Here is a 20,261-nt window from a genome sequence, read left to right as displayed (position 1 = left end):
GTTTTAAAAACACACACCAGTCTCTTAGAGAAATTACTAGAGCAAGATTTTTGCTTCTTTAAATGTAAAGTCCTTTTCATTCCCTACTCTCTGAAATGCTTTATTATAACCATTTCTTGCAACTGGGCGACCTGAGGTAAGAGACCATCGCTCTGTGCCCGCCGTGTGCCAGTACCTACCTCTCTGCAGCAGAAGTGCCTGGGCACTCGCTGCACCCCCCCAACTGCACTGACTCTGCCTCCTCACCGGCTCTATCCGGGTGGATTAGAACAATCCACTTGCCTCAAAGGGGCTTTTCCCAAGCCACAGAAGGGAGTCTAAATGTACAAATATTTAGGCACGCAACAATGTCTTAAAATGAGCTACAAGTGCAAACATTCAGGCAGATTGTTAGCAGCAAGCAGTTGCCATAAGTTAGCTGCAGAACCTGACCTGCCTTCTGCAGCCCTGGCATTTGAGTCCTCCGTTACCGCAGGCTACTCATGGGCCTGGACTTTCAGATCATTATTAATGGCATACTTATTTCGGGAGCCCCTTGGTGACTTCTTTCAGCAAATAAAAACATACCAAGAGCTGAATGTCCCTGTGAATTCTTTCCAATTCAATGGCAGGTGCCTCCGATTTTCCAGTGCCATGCTGCAAATGAATGATTAAATGAAAGTAAATTCCACTGAGCTAAACAGTGGAAAAAGACACCAACACCGCAGGGACTGGAAAAGCAGACAAGCTGTATCAATGAGAAGAGGTGCCTCTGAGTGCTCTACCCAGTTAAAAAGACAGCAGCTCTTCTCGTAAGGGAGCATTACCTTTTTGCAGGGGCCAGGAAGGCATCGCCTCAATTTAAGCCGGTTTTGAAAAGAAAACGAAGGACTCTGAATACCACAGTACTTATCTAACCCAGGTAGCCTAGTAAACATCAAGGAATACACAGAGAAATCATCTACAGTTCTTAAACATGCGGCAAAGACTTCAGAGAGGAATGTTGTTGAACTGGGGAATACAAAACCCCCAGATCTCTGAATAAACTAAACCCAGATCCAGCCCTGGAAGGAGCTGTGCTGTGCTATGGCTTGTGTGCACGTTTTACCTTAGTGTAGCTCCTGAGGCTTGCCCACAAATTCCTACATGGAAGCTCCCTACAGAGAGCTTGATTTTAACTCATTTAGGGATGGCTTCTGAGCCTCCAACTCATTGAGAAGAACACATGGCAGTGACTCTGGTAAAGGCTTGTTTGTGATATCAAATCACAAGACAACTCTTTATCTTCACCTCTCATTATTGAGATCTTAGCACGTTGCCCCGATGCCCGACTCAGTAAGAAGGAGCAAGTCAAAGTATGAAGTCCCACGGCAGCCACCCAGCAGGTACAACTGCTTGGAGGGGCAGAGGAAATAAAACCGTCTGTCACACACCAGCAGGGCTGCGAAACCCACATTCTCGGCAGTGTCAGACCCAGGGCTGTCATGGAGTTGCCTACAACTGAGTAAAAGATCTCTCTTGCCCACTTGGAATGTGTTTGACCTTTGTCTTCTTCCTGACAAAACTTTTTGACAAAAATCAAACCTCAGATGCTGGAAGAGAATGGGAGGCCAGTCTGGAATAAAAGCTCACATCGTTTTCTTTCCCTAGTGAATGTTTTGTAATATTTCCTGCTAAGAAATGTTTATAACCACATGCTTGTGCAGAAAGGTGGCACCGTACTTTGGAGCTCCACCCTGGGCAGCAGCTTTTCCTTAGCTCTTGAACCCGATCCAAAGAGAACTTTCAGTACCACCTTGCAGCCAACAATGGTCCACGAGAGCCAAGAGGGACTTCAATTTTTCCATGTAAAGAAACAAACATTTTGCTGCTCGCTTTCCCCCTGACAGACCTGATTACTCACAACGCAACTTTCAGAGGAATGTTTTTGGGAACATTCCTTCTATGAGGGAATCAAAACCCTCGTGACCGACAGACGTACGCATAAAATCAATGATCAAATGATGTTCTTGATTACTGTCCTGAGAACAGTCCGGAGCGGGTTATGTATAGTTTCTTCCTCAGTTGTGGTAGTCTATTGATTCCTTCCCTTCCCTTTTAGTAAATACTGTTCTGTACGTCTCCTTCTTTGCAAGTTACCATACTCTGAGCAGCCAACTCAACTCCAGAAAGCCATCTCCAAAGAACTCCTGCACAAGAGACCGATTTTAAAACTTCTCTTTTTCAGTCCTTAAAACTGGGGTACTCCAGACTAGTGATTAGAGCCATCTCTTCTAGAAAGACCTAACGTTTCATTTCTCTTGTATTTATGGTGAACAAACTACTAAACAAACGACAGCTCTGCCGCAAGCCATTCGGAATTGTAAGCCTGTGGTGTCTCTCCTAGATCCTGGCTGGTTTAAAAGCGATGATTGCTATCTGCTAATGTAAACTCAAGTCGATGATGGAGCAGATAAAACCACCAGGCTCTGAAATACCTCTGATTTACTGCATCTGCCATCAGAGCAGTAGTCTCTAAGAGAGCACTCAGGGCGAGCAGTGGGAAGAAATAGCAGAAACTGTAGCTAAATTTGATATGGCTTGTGAACTAGAGCCCAGATCGTTGTGGTATCAACCAGTTTCATCTAAGTACCAAAGCATAAAAGACTTCATATAACAAGTTTTACAATAGCAAATAGAGAAAGTGAATATTTACGAAAGAATTTGCTTAGAAATCATTGTAGAGGCTTTTACTTCCGTCAACACGAACGGAGAAAATATAAACAGTAATCTTCCAAAAAGTTTTAGTTCTGAACTCGCAAACAGAGTTTATTCATTTTTATTTTACCATTAAGCTCTTTCACTGTTTTTTGCCATTTTATATCACCCAATGATAAGAATTTACTCTTCCCATCCACTTATACATCATTCACTGATGAAGACTGGATTATTTTTTTTCTTATATTTTTCCTTACTACCAGCTTTTCAGTGCAGCAGGCTAACTGTGCTCTTGCTCTGACTTGGAAAAATAGTGACTAGAGAAGAGATTGCTTTCTGCACTGACGAGTGTGAAGCGATGCACACGACAAAACACCACCCATAACTTGCACCGTGAACAGCCAGGAGTGAGACACTGGTGTGACACCAGCCAGATCGATCACATCATCCCATGGGGGGAGAGTTGCTGCCAAAAGGGCAAAGCGAGTGTAAGAGTTATTGAGCAGAGGGACAGAGCACAGCCAACACCACTGTCCTGCTGCACAGCCTCGTGCACCCACACCTTCCTTCTGTCTGCACATTTATTCTCCCTGCCTGAAAATGGTTTGGAGAAGAGCAAGAATGATACTGGGGCTGCAGAACAGCTCCTGTAAAAGGCAACGTTAGGCTGCTGAGCTCCAGACTGGCAAGAGCTGGCTGTAGGGAATAGAAAAAAGGCTTACAAAAGGATGAGGAGACAGAAGCATTGAGCAGGGACCACAGCTAAGCTAGCGATTGACAAGCTGAACAAAACAGTAAGAGGTTAGTTTTTCACACAATATGCAGCCAGGTTGCAGATCTGCTCACTGCAGATATCACACAGGCGAGAATTTTCCAAGGCTTCAGGAGGAAGTTCTCCAGGTTCACAGAGAACTACTGAGGGTTACCAAACACACAGTAAACCACCCCGGCTCAGGATGTCCTTGGGCACAGGACTGGGAAGGGACTGGTGTTTGCATCTGAAGGAAGCATCCTATGCAATCGCTTTGTTTCTATGCTCTTCCCCAGCACCTGTTTTTCACATTAGAGAGGCCAGGATCCCAGTTAAATGCCTCTCTGGTCCCCACCACGGCTGTTATGACCACAGACCCAGGAGCTCAGGCATACTAAAGAGTTGTAACACTTTCTCACTTTCTTCTTTTTTTTTTTTTTTTTTTTTTTTTTTCCCTTAAGAGCAGCAGAAGGAAGATTTAATTCTTACCCACTATACAACCTGGGTGTTGGTAAGTATAAGTCTATTAAGTCACTACAATTTTTCTGGGGAGGGGGATTCACTTAATTCCAATCAAATGAGGTCCTTACTGTGCAATTTCAATTATATCTAAATTTATCACCCCAGAAAGAAAACGGCCATGAATCACTGTGCAGGAATGATATAATTTAGTCAGCTTGTTCAGCTACCTCACTGCTTTGGTATTTAAGGATTTTAATTATTTTATTTTCTTAAAAAATTAAAACATTTTAGAGGATTTTTTTCATGCTTTGATTGTTCTCTCAAACAGATTAGCAGCAGCAGAAATAATTTAAAGCGCTGATTGTGAGGGTACTATTAGAGCAAGCGAACACTGCAGAGGAAAATGAGTTACTGCAGCTCCAATATAATCCTTGGGGAATGTTTCTATTTGCATTCAGACACGGCCGGGTGGAATGTCCCCATACATCCCAGAGCGTAAGCCGATTTCTTAGGGCTTTAACTATTTATTTTAAAATGACTCATTAGAGCCACATTTTCTGTTTGGGCAAACAAATCAAAAGCATAATAATCTCCTCATGAAAAGACGTTCCGAGCTGTTGGCCTGGAGTCTCTGTCCAACACTTCACTCTAAGAAGGGACCTACCCAAGTGCCAGCGAGCCTTTCAAACCCCACTCACTGCTCATATCCACACCCTGGGGACTCCCCAGTTTGGGATCCTCCTGTACAATGGTTCTCCAAGTAATATTAACATATTCATCTACAAACCCTACAGCACAGAATAAACTATGTAAGGAGTGTCTGATACTATTTTACATACTGTAAAACATTAACATGCTCAAGTTTTATCTATTGGCAGAGACTTCTCCAAGGTTTCACATAGATTTAATAACTTTCTTTGTACACAGCATTCAGCATTCCTGACTGATTTGGGGCCACATTTGAATGGCTTTGGGATCAGTTCAACAGCTGATCAGTTCTAAAATTTGCAAAAGCATTCTTAGCACCTCTGGTAGATCTTGGGAAAGCCTTAAAAAACACCACCAAAAAACCCAAAAAGCAATCAAGGATGGACAAGAAAAGCTTAGTCTCCATGTAATATATTCACAGCCAGTAAGCAATTACCGACACATCCCAGCATAAAGACCAGCTCCCATTTCTCACGTCCCCAGCACAACTCAGATTGCTGAAGCTAAAAACGGAGCACACACCTGAAAACGTGTCCATTTTTCAAGACATGGCCAGCGTCATGCAACGGTCGCCCCCTCTAACTCCCTTCTTCCTTGCGAGGCGAGATTTGTGTTTATCCCAGCAGCAGGAAAGGCAGCAGCAGTGGAACCCAAACCTGCCCTGGGAGGGGAAAGGAGCAAATCCATAAAGCTCCAGGAGACATGGGGAACGCACCAGCAATGAGAGACCCGATGAAGTGAGATGAGGGGGGGGTGACACAGAGCTCCTAAGGAATGGGTGGGGAAAAAACAGGAAAGCCAAAGCCCCAAAGAAGATACAGGTAATAACTTGCTGAGGTACCCACCAAAACTATTCCATGTACTGAAAACCCAGCACTACATGTAACTAGAGACAGTCATTGACGTGAGATGTTACCTCCCTATGCTTTGATACCTTCCTCGCAACTTTTTTTTCCCCATCTAAAGGTTTTGTAGCAGGAGAAAATGGGGAATTGAGTTGTTTGTTTAGGATTTCCTGATAGATGGTCACCAAGCTGTGAGTCAGAGATCCAGGATGCGCAAGACCTTTGATGCATTTACTGAGCAAGCAGACTGTGCAAGTAAAAATTCAGTTCTGCCCAGCACGTATCAGTCATTCTATACACACAAAGGTGGTCTCTCACACCGAAGCACACTGTATTTACTGCGACACACTCCCTTGGTTTTCTCTGATATGTACATCTAGAAACATGAAAGCCTGAAATATGTGATAGGGCTGAGCTACAGTTACAGTCATTTAGTGGAAATGGCAGTGATTCTTTTGTAACAGAGAAGTTTAAGAATAATTTAGGAAATTTCACTTGACTCACTCAGCAGTTTGCAACTGAAAGACACAGTGAAAATATTCAGAAGTGTGCTCAAGTGTCACACAGACTCCTGGCTTTCACATTGTCACCATGGTTTGGCACTGGTATCAGTGTTCAAGAAACAACAGAAACTTGGGTGTTTCCATTTCCAGAGACTTAAAGCACAATAATCTACTTCAGAAATGTAATAGAACTACTGTATGCTGTGTACAGGCAAAACCCGAACTATGCTGGCAAGGGAGGACACTATTTATTGCCAGTACTACCTAGGAAACATGCAAAACTAAAAGGTGACATTACGTTTTATCTTAGGAAGTGCAACCTTTTGGCCGTGGCAGCTTGGCACAGGGATTTTACTGCTCAGATAAGATGACAACATTAAAAAAAATAAAATAAATAACTTTTGTTTGAATAAAAATATATAGTTTAATTAGCTTTCTGTTGGCTACACTTAAATCACATTTAATATTAAATTAAACTGCATTAAAAATCTGTACAAAGTATGATGTAATGATACATAACCTTTACATAATCATTATAATATATGAAAACATCAAAGTCACACAGAATTCAAGCCAGCATTACAAAGAATTCCAAAGATACACATATACACATCCACCAAGGCATGGCAGGAGCAGTCTAACAAGCCATAACAATTCATATGACGGAAGTGAAATGAGATTTCTGCCATGGGACAGGACCCAGCTACTCCATCAGTATTTATAACGCTACTACCTACGCACAATTATCATAGTATTTTAGACTCTTTCCAGGAAAATTATTCCCAAAGCCAAGCTACAAGTGACAATACAGTATCACAACGCACGACTAAAAATGCTTTATTGACACCGGAATTCCCCAGATTTTTCATTCGGTGTTTGGCAGTTATTCAGTACTTGGGTTTTAAAAGCCCTAAAATCTTAAAACTTGTCTCACAAAACAGTTATTTCAATTAAAGTACAAGTCCTCAACCTGAAAGTACTAAAAAAATAATGTTTCAACATTCTAGAAATTCAAGGGGAGTTTAAAAAAGTTTCTTATTAAAAAAATAAATAAAAAGCTTTCAAGACAACTTTAAAAGAACATTTGAATAGTAATATAAATATGGAACTTCTTCAAAACCTATTGTTTGCTATTAGCCAACAACTAAACATCACAGGAGCATGTCTACTCATCAAAGCAGGTTTGAGAAACAGGAGTCCAGTTTGTAGATACTCCTAGTGGGTACCTTTTGCCATTACGAGGACAGGATCCTTACAAAGCAGCGTTCAGTATCTGTGTGCCAAGGTTAAAATCCTTGCAGCCTCCCAAGAGGCATAAAACCAACAGTCCAGACCAGTACTGGTACAGTTAAGACAAAGCAGGACGATACATCACAACTGCAGCACCATGAACTTTGGAACATCCGAAATAATTCCAGAGCATCTGGTCCTCAGCTTCCAGCACCAGGAGCCCAAAGGCACCGCTGTGTAACAAGGGCAGAAGGCAAACAGCAACAGTCAGTCAGGGTGTAAGGAGAGAAACAAACCCATGGGGGATCTTGGGAGCCATGTGTGACCATGCTGTCCAACTACAACTGCAGCTATTGGCCCACTGTTCCAAACTTCTGAGGGAACAGAAAACAAATGAAATTGTGGCTTTGATAGCCATTGGAAAAAGGTAAGTCATCATGGGGGGGTTTGGCCAGGGGTGCCAACATTCACTGCTGATCTTCATCTTACTCCTTTGCTTTCCTATATATACCATAAAGACCAAATCTTCAGGCATGAAAAAGCCATGAGGCACTTCACATACTTTCAAAGTCTTCCAGATTGTCTGAACAGACTTTACAAAACAAACTGGAGTTTGTGTCTTCTCTGGGAAAAAGCAAACTATCCCCCCATCACTGCAGCAAAAACACATACACAAACCAATAGAAATAGGTAATCTTTGAAAAGCACTGAATATTTGAAGAAATTGCAACAATATGACAGTTGTATCTGATCTACAGTAAAATCTGTCTTTCCCTCCAGCAGCTTTAAAACAGACTTTGAACTAGTGTGAGGCAAATAGTCACAACTACAAAAGAAGTCTTACATCCCCGTCTTTGCTCCAGATAAGATACACCTAACATAGGCTACAACACTGTGAAAGCAAAATGCAAATTCTACATTAACAGCAATGCCATTCTTGGCTTTGACATGGCCGAGATTCCACCCTGAGCTCAAAAAAGATATCATAATTAAAAGAAAAAGTCAGTAATAGAATATTAACTACAATTATCTAATAGCTCCTTTTCTTTCACAACACAAACAACTGCTCCTTTTCCAGCTGAAGTTAAAAAGTCACAAGTTAAGAACAACGGAAGAGAAGGTTATGGATGACGAAACTTAAATAAATTGCTTAAGGAAAAAAAATATTCTGCTTGTACATTGTCTGCCACCTCCCAGAAAGAAAAACAGTTGTCTTTGTAAGAAACCTCTTATTTTCAATTTATATTCTCACTAGAAGTTGCTGCATTTCTTAGAACATTCTACAGATAATATATGTCATTTGGTTACTAACTTGATTTGTAACTAATTTTTAAATTAATTCTCCTTATGCTGTCTTACCATTAGGACAGGAGAGAAATGAGTGCATCCAGAAATTTGCTCCGATCTTCTGTTTTCAATTCAATTACTAAAATATGAAATATTTTATTACAAGAGGCAAATAGCTGAAAGATATACCAGATGTCACACTTGAAGAAGATTAATTCCAATCATACTTATTTATATTCTCAATCAACGTCAAGAAGGAAAAAGGGAAACTATTCATTTAGACAAAATGCCAAGCACATTGCTTATTTTTCTCTTATATTTCAGTAGACTGATTTCTAGGGGCTCACTATATGATATTGCTGCTACTTTTTAAAATCCAGGAATGTTCCTTTGTATGCTCAACATGCATGCGTAAGTGCAGATTAAAAACTGCCTATTTTGTAAGCACATACAGAAACAGGCAAATCTCGTTGCGTGAGCATCTCATTTTTCAAGCAGACAATGAAAGAACACATCTCATAACATCAACACCACACTTGGTTTGGCTGTTAATTATAAAAGCCCTCACAGACAACCTGATAGATTTTTGACAAAGTGCAGATATGAAAATCATTGCTCCACGAAAAATGCCGATCGTCTCAGGAAGACACGCAGCCTCTGCTTCATAGTTTCTAATTTCTGCACAGCAAGACAGCACTTGGAGAGAGATTGACAAATGACAGAGTTTGTGTTTATGTTAGACACAGGAATATTGTATCACAAACCCTTCATGTTTACATCTAATTCATACACAAATGCATGTATGGTCTATGGCCATTATGCTCTAGGGAGGCTGCGTAAACACTGACCCCTGAAGGACATTTGCTGAACGCAGTAAGTGACAGAGCGTTACTCACTCGACATGTCAAAGTGGTTGTGTAAAGTCCTGGAATTGGTGCTGTCTGCAGCTTTCTCAAATGCTCTTCCAAAAAAGCTAGAAGATGACCAGAAATACAAATGAACAGTGCAGAAAAGGATATATTTACTAAGGCAGAAGTATAGAACTCTTTCCTTGCTGAGAGTTAAAATGTCTTCCAGATGTTTTCCACGTGCCATGTATTCAACACGCACCTTACTTATTCAAGTGCAGAAATCTTAAGCTTGCGGGCTTTGAGAAATGAAGTCATGGGTCATGTAGTGAACTATCTCCCTCTTTTAAGACACAGAAATAGTTAAGAGGGAAGGAAAAAACTTGCAAGGAAGCTGGGGGAACATCTGTATCCTCTCTCAAAGTAGCATGCATGCCGTTTGCAAAAAGTGTGGTTTTAAGAAGGATACAATTCATTGTCGAATAGGTACAGGAAAGATATATTTGCTTCAGAGGCAGGAAAAGTCATAGATAACCTTTAGTAAGAACTTTAAACACCGTGCTTACTTCTTTTTGTCAGAGCTTTCTGTCTCTGGAGGAATCCCCACCATGATCACAGTTCCCTGTTCAACATCCATGGGTGCAGCCATGACCAGTGGCAGCAATTTACAACGCTTGTTTTTCGTCTGGAAGTCAGAAAGTCTCTTTGTTAGACAAAACTCAGGAAACAATTTAGTTTCAGCTCTCCATATTACAAATATTCATCTGAGGAAACAGCTATAATGCAGGTCAACAGAAGATGGTTTCTTTATGTAATGACGTTAAAGTCACTTTAAGGACCAATAGAAATGTTAATTCTTCTCTGATCTTACATTCCATTTTAACCCAGAAATGACATAGGCAGACAAGATATGATTTACAGTAAAGAAAAGCTCTAAAAACAACAACAGAACTGCAGGTATGAGTATCTAAAAACTTGGACTGGGCTTATTTTTTTTTTGCAATAATCATTTTACATTGAGAAATAACAGATAAAACATTGGGAAACACAGTCCACAGTCTTCACTGGAAATTATTGTCCCCCATCATATTGTTTTACAGCAGTAAGGTGTAACTTTAACAAATTTTGTAATTTAATTAAATCCCAAAATGATTACAAAGACTTTAACATTTTTAGACACTTAAGTAAATGAATCAGAAGTTCGTTTAAAGTATTCTGCTTTTAAGGTAAATGTTTTGCAGTGTGTTTCAAAAGTGCTGTCCTGCTCCTAGTGGCAGGAGAGTTATTCAGCTTCCAAACTGAGGACAGACCGAAGCCATCCGGCAAGGATGGACCACCACATATTTCATTTACAAATTAGGAAGTGCTTGCTGTGAGGACAATTCTCAATCTTAAAACCTCATTTTTATCTGAATTGTTTAACTAATAGCTCAAAAGATAAACACAATTTGATTTCAGTCATATTAGTTGAAAGATCAGGGGATTTTATTTAAACAGACACAGAACTCTTTAGATAATAATTACCCATCCTGCAATATTGCTTTTTTTTTTTTTGGTCAGGTTAACTTTTCAAAGTAAGTATTTAATGATATGCTACCTCAGAACTTACAAAATTACACAAAGATTTTAGATTATAAGCATCTTAGTACTGAAAACACTTTCTAATGCTACCAGGTCTCCCAGGCAGGTACCTTTCCTAGAGCAGCGCTTACAGATATGCTAAAATTATCCAACCAATTAGCAGAAAAACATTATTAAGATTTTCATATAATATTTTTAATAAAAACTGCAAGTGTTCAGCAGTACAACAGCTACTACACAGGCCAGAAGTTAGTCAAAAGCTTTTCATTTACTTACAGAGCAAACAAAGGATTTGAGCAGGTATTTACTAAGCAGGCACAGAGAGACTGGTTTGGAGAACAGTTTCACGTCCGGTGTGCCCTAGGAAAAGAAGAATTATTTCTATAACAATCTGAGATGATTCTTCCACTTATTTAATTTTAATATCTGCTGACAAGGCTAAAAGTTTTGCGGGGCTCAATGAACACTAACAAGAACTGCTACAACATGGGAGTTTGATCTCACCCCTTGACTCTGAAGTGAAGCCCCCCCTTTGAGGGGCGATTCTGCCTTTGGGGAGCTCAGCGCCGATGCCAGTATCAACCCACCAGAGGACAGCACAGCACAGATAAATGGATTCTGTCTGACCCAGTCATTCTAATTGAGTCAAGCACTTAGGAAAATGCTGCTATTCAACTATGAGACCGTAAAAAACTAGAATTCTGACCTCCATGAGAGAGCAATAGAGAAAAGGCCCCTGAGAAATGACGAGGTTGGTGCAAATACAGCTGGCTACTGTCTGCTGAATGGCACGTAACTGCTTCTTGGCCAGGTCCAGTCCTTGGTGCAGTTTGTCCAGGTTACCTCTACAGCAGGAAAAATAAAGATTAACACCTTCAGATAAAAATAAAACTTTTCACACAAAAGTGAGATCTCTTTAAACACTCTCCACAGAGATATTTTGATTTTTCTTCAATGGTTTATGAAGCATCAATGCATCTTTTAGATATGTAACCCATGTTCCCTAAATAAAATTGTAAGAGTGAAGTGACATATTTTCTGTACCTGGAGAGACTGTCCAAAGCTTTAATGAAATTAGTTGTTTCAGGCCCCTCTTTCTCTATATTCTCCATGAGAGAAGCTGTTGCATAAACTATATCACTTGCTGAGAACTTGTTCTTAAAGCCAAAGTGAATGCTGAAGGTCTGAACTCTCAAATCCTTCATTCTGCAAAGTGAAATAAAACCGGTAGGGATTACTGACATTATCAGCATTATTATGGACATTGACCAGCCATCTTCTCAGTATGTTAAGAACATGAAGACAAATCATACCCTAGCATTGTCAATCTATAAAGTACATTTTTTAAAAGAAGATGTTACCATCTTCTTCATACGAAAATATTTGAACTTAATTGAAAAGTATTTTCAGATAAAGCATTTAAAACAATTTACCCAAACTTGTTTGCAGATTCTTCAATCATTTCCCGAAGATTTTCTTTCAAAGACATGTCCATGGAATTAAACTTCTGTTTCACTTGCTTCAAAGGCAAACTAAAAACAGAAGGAAAAAAACACATTGACAGGTACGCCAGAAAAAACAAATATTTTGCCTTCCTCTCATAAGACTTTCTTAATATTAAATAATTTAGCAAGTTAAGTCTGACTAAGCTTGTTTGCCTTCTTTTTTCTTTAGTCATTGAAGAGTGGATGAGAAAGCACAGCTTACGTACCAACCCACTGTTCCACAAAGGCAAACAGCTGAAGGGTTCCTCACAACACAAGTTGCATAACTCAACTCAAAGAGACTCTGCAACCTACTCAGAGCCCCACAACTATATTTACAAACTAAGAGACTGAGTACTTGCAAGCTATATTCTCAATATTTTCCCATAATTCATTGAAAAAATGATCCTTTAATCAAAACCCAGATTTTTATAACTCACCCCATGTCAGCCAAAAACTCCTGGAGCCTCTTCTGCCCTTGTACGGACCAAAGCTTGAGGCTGGCAGAGGTATACGAGGTGTTACAGAGACTCTCATACAGAGACCAGTGCTGGTAAAGCGCCAGGCGCAGACTGAACAGGAATTATGGTGAATAACTATAAACACATCTATCATCTGAAGTTACAAATAGTAACAAAGCTCCGCAACTATTAGTTAAGTCTTCAGTTGCATGATATCTCTGTACTACCCAGACGCAGCTGGATGCTGCAGGTGCCTGTAATACAAGATGAGCAACACTGACTCATAACTAACTCTGAAAGGTTAAGCTGAACTGAAGCTACAGGAGTTATTGAATGAGGGACTCACGTTCAACAAAACATTCACATTTCCATTTTTCCCTAGATAAAATCTCAATGGGGTGCACCAAGTGGGCAGAGCTCATTTTCCCCAGATCTCACGCAAGGATACTCGTATTCAAACGCTATTCGCATGCAGTCGATGGACAGAGAATTTTCCTCATCCTCATTGCGGTGGTTGTGGCGAGACACGTGACGCTGTAGGATTCCAATATCAGTCACGTACTTCATTCTTAAAGAAAAATGAATTTGTTACTTCACTTTCTTCCTGTGTATTTTTGTACTTGATTACGAGAACACAAAAATGCTTCCTAAAGATTACACAATGGCCAGGCAGCAGCATGAAAGCTGCAGGTGCAGCTTCAAAAGAGCCCAAAGCAACTTGTTAAATAATGTTCTTTCAACACTCAGCCATGCAGCCAGGCCATTCTAGTGAAAACAGAACCAGTACAGAGAGACAGACTCACCAATGAAGTCAGTTACTTATTACATTTATCTCCTTAAAAACATCAGTGTATAGGTAATAGAATACCTGATTTAAAACCTACACATGTGCTATTAGAATTCTGAGGACATCTAGTAGGAAATAAGAAACAAGAAAAAAAAAAAGAGAAAATCTGAAACTTATTAATTACAACTGGAAATGAAGCTGGAGAATACAGAACATACAGTTTTATTAAAGGAAAAAAAAAAAATTGTATCAAGGTCATATTTATGTAAACTACTATTGAACACCATTTCTTCCCAGATCAGAAGTGACTCTTTTATAATTTTGTGAAAAATAAAGTTAGCTTAAAAATTCTAAATAGTAGAAAAGGAAAATGCATTTTTCTGATGTTTATTCCCATTTTTGGAAGGCATCAGATCACATTCAGTCATTAAGATACTTAATGTCACTGTTTGTTAATTATCTTGTATTATATTAATTCCCATATATTTCCTGATCTCTATTAATTGCTATTAGTTACTCTTAAAAATAAAATTTTAAGGATAGAAAAAAAATATTAAATATAATAAAGATAAATTAAAAAAAAAAATTCTTACTGGGTGATTTTATCTTGGACCCATTGATCTGTGAGGCCAACAATAGCCCACCTAAAATTGCGGAGGAAAAAAAAGGAAAATAAAAAGTTAAAACAAAAAAATATTCTAGTATACTTACCTAGAAGGTTAAATATAATATAATGCAACAAAACAAATCAGAAACTTTCACCAAGTGTACATAGAAGTTAATAACAAAGCTATACATTGTTATTCCCTTGTTAGCACACACATACAGTATCAGCCTCCCTTTTTCCATGTAAAACCTATAGGGTTTTTGTAATGACTTTACACAGATGTGTCCTCCAATTCAGGACATGCACCCACTTACGAAATCAACTGGAACCTTATGGTGAAATCAAATAGTTTTGGGAAATCTTGCCCCTCTTTACTATGGGGTTAAGCTTCTAGACTCTATGAAAAATGACAATGGGAACATACCACAACATGTCATTCAAGTCTTTAGACATGATCCAGGCCAGATCAAACATCACCATTGCTGACTGCGTGAGGCAAAAGCAAAAAGAGAGGATAAATGAACACAAAACTCGCGCTTCATTAAACACAACACGGTTAAATTTGCCAAGTACTAGCATGTTACTAAAGCTCTAGAAATCACATTTGACCCTGACTATCTGACGGCATATTACTTTGAAAGACACTAAGTACAAAGAAAAATATTTTATACAGCTCTACAGTCTTACATTATATATAAAGCAGCACTTCACAAAATAGAAAAAATATTCACAGGAGGCCAAATGACAGAAGGAACAGTTTGATGTCCTAAGTGTTGTGTGTGAAATATCGTGGCACTTTGAAAGGCAAACAAGCTCCCTAAAGTCTTTCTGCAAGAGTATATTGTGTACAGAGAAATACTTTGGTCAAGACCTAAAAGAACTACACTATCAATTTATTTTTTTTTTTATATCAGCATTAAAGATATCAAACAACAGAAATGTTAAGAGATCTGGTCTGTCATTTCCCTCCACTGCCAACATTACATTATCCACTGTGACTCAGCTCCATCCCTGCCAGTCTTCTTTCTATGATGTGTCTGGTTCATCAACAGCAAAACTGTATGTACACAGCCAGAGACTTAGAACTGCTTCTACATATAGGATGCATCTTATATATATCAGTAAGATACAAGAATAACAAGGTCTAACAATATTATTATAATGTATAGTATTATTAGATAATTATAATACTGCATCAGATAATTATAACATTGGGTATTTTCCAATTACCAATTACCACAAGCACCTTGTGTTTTTATGGCAAAGGAGTTTGTACTTACTGAGGTCCCATGGTATTCATACTGCTCATAATCAAAAAGAATTTCCCGTCTAAAAAGGAAAAAAAAAAAATCCCACATTTGACTAACTGGTGAACTGGTCAATGGATCCAATTAAAAATATCAGCCAGGAATTGTAAAATAATATTTGAATTTCATTTTAGTAATTAAAAAAAAATAAAGCAAGCTTGGGCTAGAAATTTTTTTTCTGCAAGGCAATTAGATTTTAGTAGCAGCGTGGAAAACACCCCAAAGTGTACTCATAAAGTAAAAAGGAAAACTTATCAAATCTTTATTGCTGAAACCCCATTTTCTTATCTAATTTGTTCCTGCTCCTTCCTATGGCCAATAGTGGGATTGTAAAGAAAGAAAACAGAAGCACAATTTCACCCTAAGACAGACAAGAACAGAACAGTACAGCTACTTAAAGTGAAGCAATGCACCTATTGCTACTCAAATTTATGAACTACTGTTTACAACTATCCTCCTTTTAAACATTTTATTTTTATATAGTAAATATCTCTCTTCATTTTCTGAATAAAGATAAAACTAAAGCATTGCAACTCAAGCAGCATAGTATCAGGCTTTTGTATTCTCAACAAGATTTTACTAAAAAAATATGAAAGAGATACAAGCAACATGAAAAACAGTTTAACACACCTGCGTGCCTCCCACTCTCGCCTTTGTCGCCTTTTCATTGTTCTCTCTATTACATCCTGTAAATTAATCTGGATGTTAAAAAGCTAGAAAAAATACTCTAGTAGATTAGTACCTATCCAAATACTTTAATGAACAAGCTTTCATTGAAAAGACTTAATTAAACTGTTCACTAAAAAGAAGAATTATTCCTATTAACAAAATTTAATGAGAAAATTATTATCAGATATTTTTCCCAAGGAACACACTTTTATAAAGTCAGGGCATCTTTCTGTACTAGCATTTATTTAGCTTGTCTTCACAACCAATAGGGCCAGTATTTTCCACACGGGCAGCACTGCATCCTACCATTTTATAACATAAAAACTACACTGATGAAAAATAAAGATGAGATAATTAATGAAGCTCAGAAAAAGAGGGACTCGCTCTATATTTAAACTCCATAAATAGGATCATCAGCTTGAAAATGCAAAGAGATAAAAGAGATCTTTGTGAAATATTTAACAGATTGGAGAATAGCTTTTATATATACAATTTATAGAATTTCCTTTGAATTTCTCATATTTGCTGAGTTAGCACCCTTTGTAGATTACTAGGAAATAGTGTACAATGTTAACAGAAAAATAATATAAAATCTATATTAAATCTGAGAATATCTTTACATTTAATTTCTCTTAATATTGCTAGCCTCATGCCTTTGCTTCCTTGTATGGTATAAATAGAAAATATGCTACAAATAATATATGGCAAATTTAACTTTTTGTGTCTACCATAATATACTTTTGTCAGTTTACTGCTGCAAGGACAGACAAAACATATTGCTAAATTGTTTGTAAGCGTCTATCTTCTCAAACAATTATTTAAAAAAAAGTTTGTACCTAAATAAGCTGTTCTGTTAGACTGAAATCCCCAAGCACGCAACCAGAGCTAGATCACTTCAGTTCCCTGGTTACACAGACAGCATTATGCAAAATCAAGTTTAAAACATCTTTCTTTTAAAGGAGAAAATATTTCTGTGTAGTTCAGATAAATAAACAATTTGTGTATGTGAAACTCTACTGGTCATAGTCAATTATTTTTAAATCTTACGCTTGAATTTGTGATCTAATGGAACATAATTTTAAACTCAAGCTCCATTACGATGATGGAAAGTATATGTAATAAGTGTTTTATTTTCCTTCCTTCCACAGCAGAGCAACAGAAACTCACCTCTTCAAAACGTCTGCGCTTCTCTGAGGGTTCTGACCCATCACTTTCATTCTCTGAGTCCTCTTCTTCATCCTCTTCATCTCTGAAGATATCATCATATGCAGGAACATCGAGATCATCATCCTGTTTAACTAACAGCTTAATCTAGCAAGGGAAAATAAGTATTTTAAATAAAGTATCTTATTCAGTAATTAAAAAGCATTTCAAATGACAAATGAGGATACTTCAGATACTTAGGAAGAGAAACTAAAAATTTTGGCTGTGATTGATTCCTGGCATAACAAAAATACTACTTTTTAATACAAAGACTCTTATTAATGCAAAATAAGAGCAAAAAAAATATTCTTTGGTTACAGCATTAGTGAAAGAATTATTGTTTTTTAACGCTTGTTGAAATTATGTTGTGAAATAATTTGTGCTTAATACTCACATTCTAAGTGTTGCTAGATGCTGAGAGAGAATAGATACTACATTCTGGAGGATGCTCATCCTCTGATTTGTAGCAGTTTGATTTACAGCCGTAGGATTAACAGGTGCTTACTGCTGACAACTATCACACTGCTAATGCTGTATATTTTATTACTAAAACCAGATTTTTTTCTGATCCTGTGCATTACTACTGCAAATATCCATTAATGCTGCCTCCTGCCCTACTGGCAAACAGTGTAAGCAGCTTTGCAGAACACAGAAAAGCACTATGCCACCCACCACACCGCACAAAGATTGGTATAATGAAAGAAAAGCATTTACCTGTGTGTCATTGTAAACATTCACTACATTGATAGGTCTGTGGCTGTCACACACGAAAAAAAAGGTGTCTTCTTCCGGCTGCAAGATCTCCAGAAGGTCAACGTTGGCACCACAATTGATAAGAACAAAATATTTGAACTGCAAATAAAAGTAAAAATAAAAAAAGAATGTATTTTACTTCAACTGGCAGGAAACCTGGAAGACTGAAAACAACTTTACAAAACCTCCAAAGCGCTCATCATTGCCAAAACCTGTATGTACTTTCTGATATTTGATGTCTCTGAGGAGGAAAAAGATTTGTAAGACAAAGCAGCAAATTTGGGTGTGGTGGACATCCAATACCATCACCTTTTATATCTCAAAATATGTGCAGACTTAATTCGAGTCTATTAAAATTATAGCACGTTAGTTTGAGCTGGTGTAAAAAGCTTGAGAAGTTTGTTATGGGTATGTTAAAATTTTACCACTGTTTTGAGGTAACCCATAACAATAATTAGTTTAAGAGCTGACGTTTTAAGCCGGGGAAAGGGAAGTGCACGTCTATATAAGATGAGCTGCAACTTAAAAAAATTCCAGTTTTTTTTTTCACCTGATCTTTGTGCTCGAGAAAAGCAGTTTCAAGTTCTTGCCATCCAGATACCGGGACGAGTGTATATTGTACATGATCACATTGAAACAAAGCCTACAATGAAGGAAACAGCTGTTTAGCAAAAGCTGGGGAAACAACTTCTTCTGCAATGCTATAACAAATCTTTATCTTGAAGACATCCCAAACGACAAAGCTACATGAACTTTGGGAGTGTGACTTACTGGTTTTCAGTGTTGTAACTCGTGGAAAAAATAAGTTACAAAAGCAGATTAAACCTTCACCATTTCCCCAGTTCAAACCTATTGAAAGGATCCGAGGGCATTTTTTCTTTTACAATTAGCCTACAGTGATAACGAAGAAAGACTTACTTGGAGTATTTTACAAGCACATAATGCGTCAACATCTGAGGCAACAAGAAGAAGAACACGCTGCAAAAAGAACAGAGTAACAGCATTAATATATTAACAGAGGTGCCAAATCTAATGGGCTGTGATGTGACATGCGTAGATCACTGTGAGGCAGGAAAGTAAGAAATTTAGGTAGAGATCATTATAATCATAACCCAGGATTGCTTCTGAATGGACACTGCAACCAAAATTAACTGGTTTGGATCCCTGTAAATTTGAACAATAAACTCCACATACCCAAACTAAGGCAGATGCTTTGAGGAAACATAATTATTCAGACTCCTACGAACGGCACATGCTTTTGAAGGTTCAAAGCTGCTCAGCCCCTAAAGCTATTTCCATCCTGCCAAGAAAGGCCTCAGCTCTCAGGATGGAATCTGGAACAGTTTCGACTGAAGAAAATCTGTAACAAAAACAGGAGCAAGGCAACTCCTGAAAAAACGTTGATTTAGGCAAAACAATTTATCTGGTCGGTTTCTGGGGCTTTTGTTTGTTTGTTTTGGTTTTGTTTTTTGTTTGTTTTTTTTTTCTTTTTTTTTTTTTTTTTTAAGATTTTGCTCGCGGTTGGAGTTGGGGGAAATGCTTTCATTTGTACAGTCCGCAATGTAGTTTTACCGGTAGAAATGCTAAAAGACTGTTAAACAAAAGCTTTGCCACTTCAGTGTAAGCTTCCACTCCGGACAGGGCTAAGGAAAGGGCGAGTAAAGCAGGAAAGCAGCCGCCCAGCCTCGCTGTAAGAACGGCTGCGAGAGAAACCCCAGAGAAAGAATACAGGATTTAGTGTTTGAGCAAACAACAGCGCGACGGTTAAAAAGATGTAAAATAAACAAAAAGACACCCGGGCCCCACTGCCCCCGCACCTCCATCAACCGAGCGGTACCGGAGCGCCTCAGCCACCAGAGCCAGGGCGGCCTCAGCGCCGTCCCCGCTCCGTGAGGCAGCGAGAGCCGCCGAGCCCCGGGGGAGCGGTCTGAGGGGAGTAGACTCCGCGGGCGCCGGGGGCCCGGGTGACGCCGCGCCCCCCATACCTGGCTGACGATCGCCTCGTAGAACTCCCGGCGGCAATCGGAGACGAACATGGCGGCAGCGCGAGCGGCGGAGAAACGGCAAAGCCACCGGCCGCCCCGACTCGAACTGGGCGC

At 38.8% G+C, this 20,261-nt stretch overlaps 1 protein-coding gene across 2 annotated transcripts; it reads right to left on the bottom strand.

Moving 5' to 3' along the window:
- Positions 1-8,536: 8,536 nt before the first annotated feature.
- Positions 8,537-20,198, bottom strand: CDC45 (cell division cycle 45). Of its 2 annotated transcripts, XM_074159471.1 has the most exons (18): positions 20,148-20,198; positions 19,081-19,140; positions 18,713-18,805; positions 18,124-18,261; positions 17,374-17,517; positions 16,168-16,223; positions 15,511-15,559; positions 14,655-14,716; positions 14,217-14,267; positions 13,285-13,404; positions 12,816-12,947; positions 12,325-12,423; positions 11,936-12,097; positions 11,598-11,736; positions 11,168-11,251; positions 9,877-9,995; positions 9,359-9,435; positions 8,537-8,601 (listed from the first exon to the last, which is right to left on the bottom strand). In XM_074159471.1, the coding sequence occupies exons 1-18, from the start codon at positions 20,196-20,198 to the stop codon at positions 8,537-8,539; spliced, it is 1,701 nt and encodes a 566-aa protein (XP_074015572.1). The 2 variants fall into 2 exon arrangements, with proteins under 2 accessions (XP_074015572.1, XP_074015573.1); XM_074159472.1 differs by lacking the exon at positions 18,124-18,261.
- Positions 20,199-20,261: the final 63 nt, after the last annotated feature.

This window comes from Numenius arquata, chromosome 16 (genome assembly GCF_964106895.1).
Source record: "Numenius arquata chromosome 16, bNumArq3.hap1.1, whole genome shotgun sequence".
In the NCBI taxonomy this organism is placed as follows: Eukaryota; Metazoa; Chordata; class Aves; order Charadriiformes; family Scolopacidae; genus Numenius; species Numenius arquata.
The sequence above is the reverse complement of the archived record's forward strand: the minus strand, read 5'-3'. Positions and strand labels throughout refer to the sequence as shown.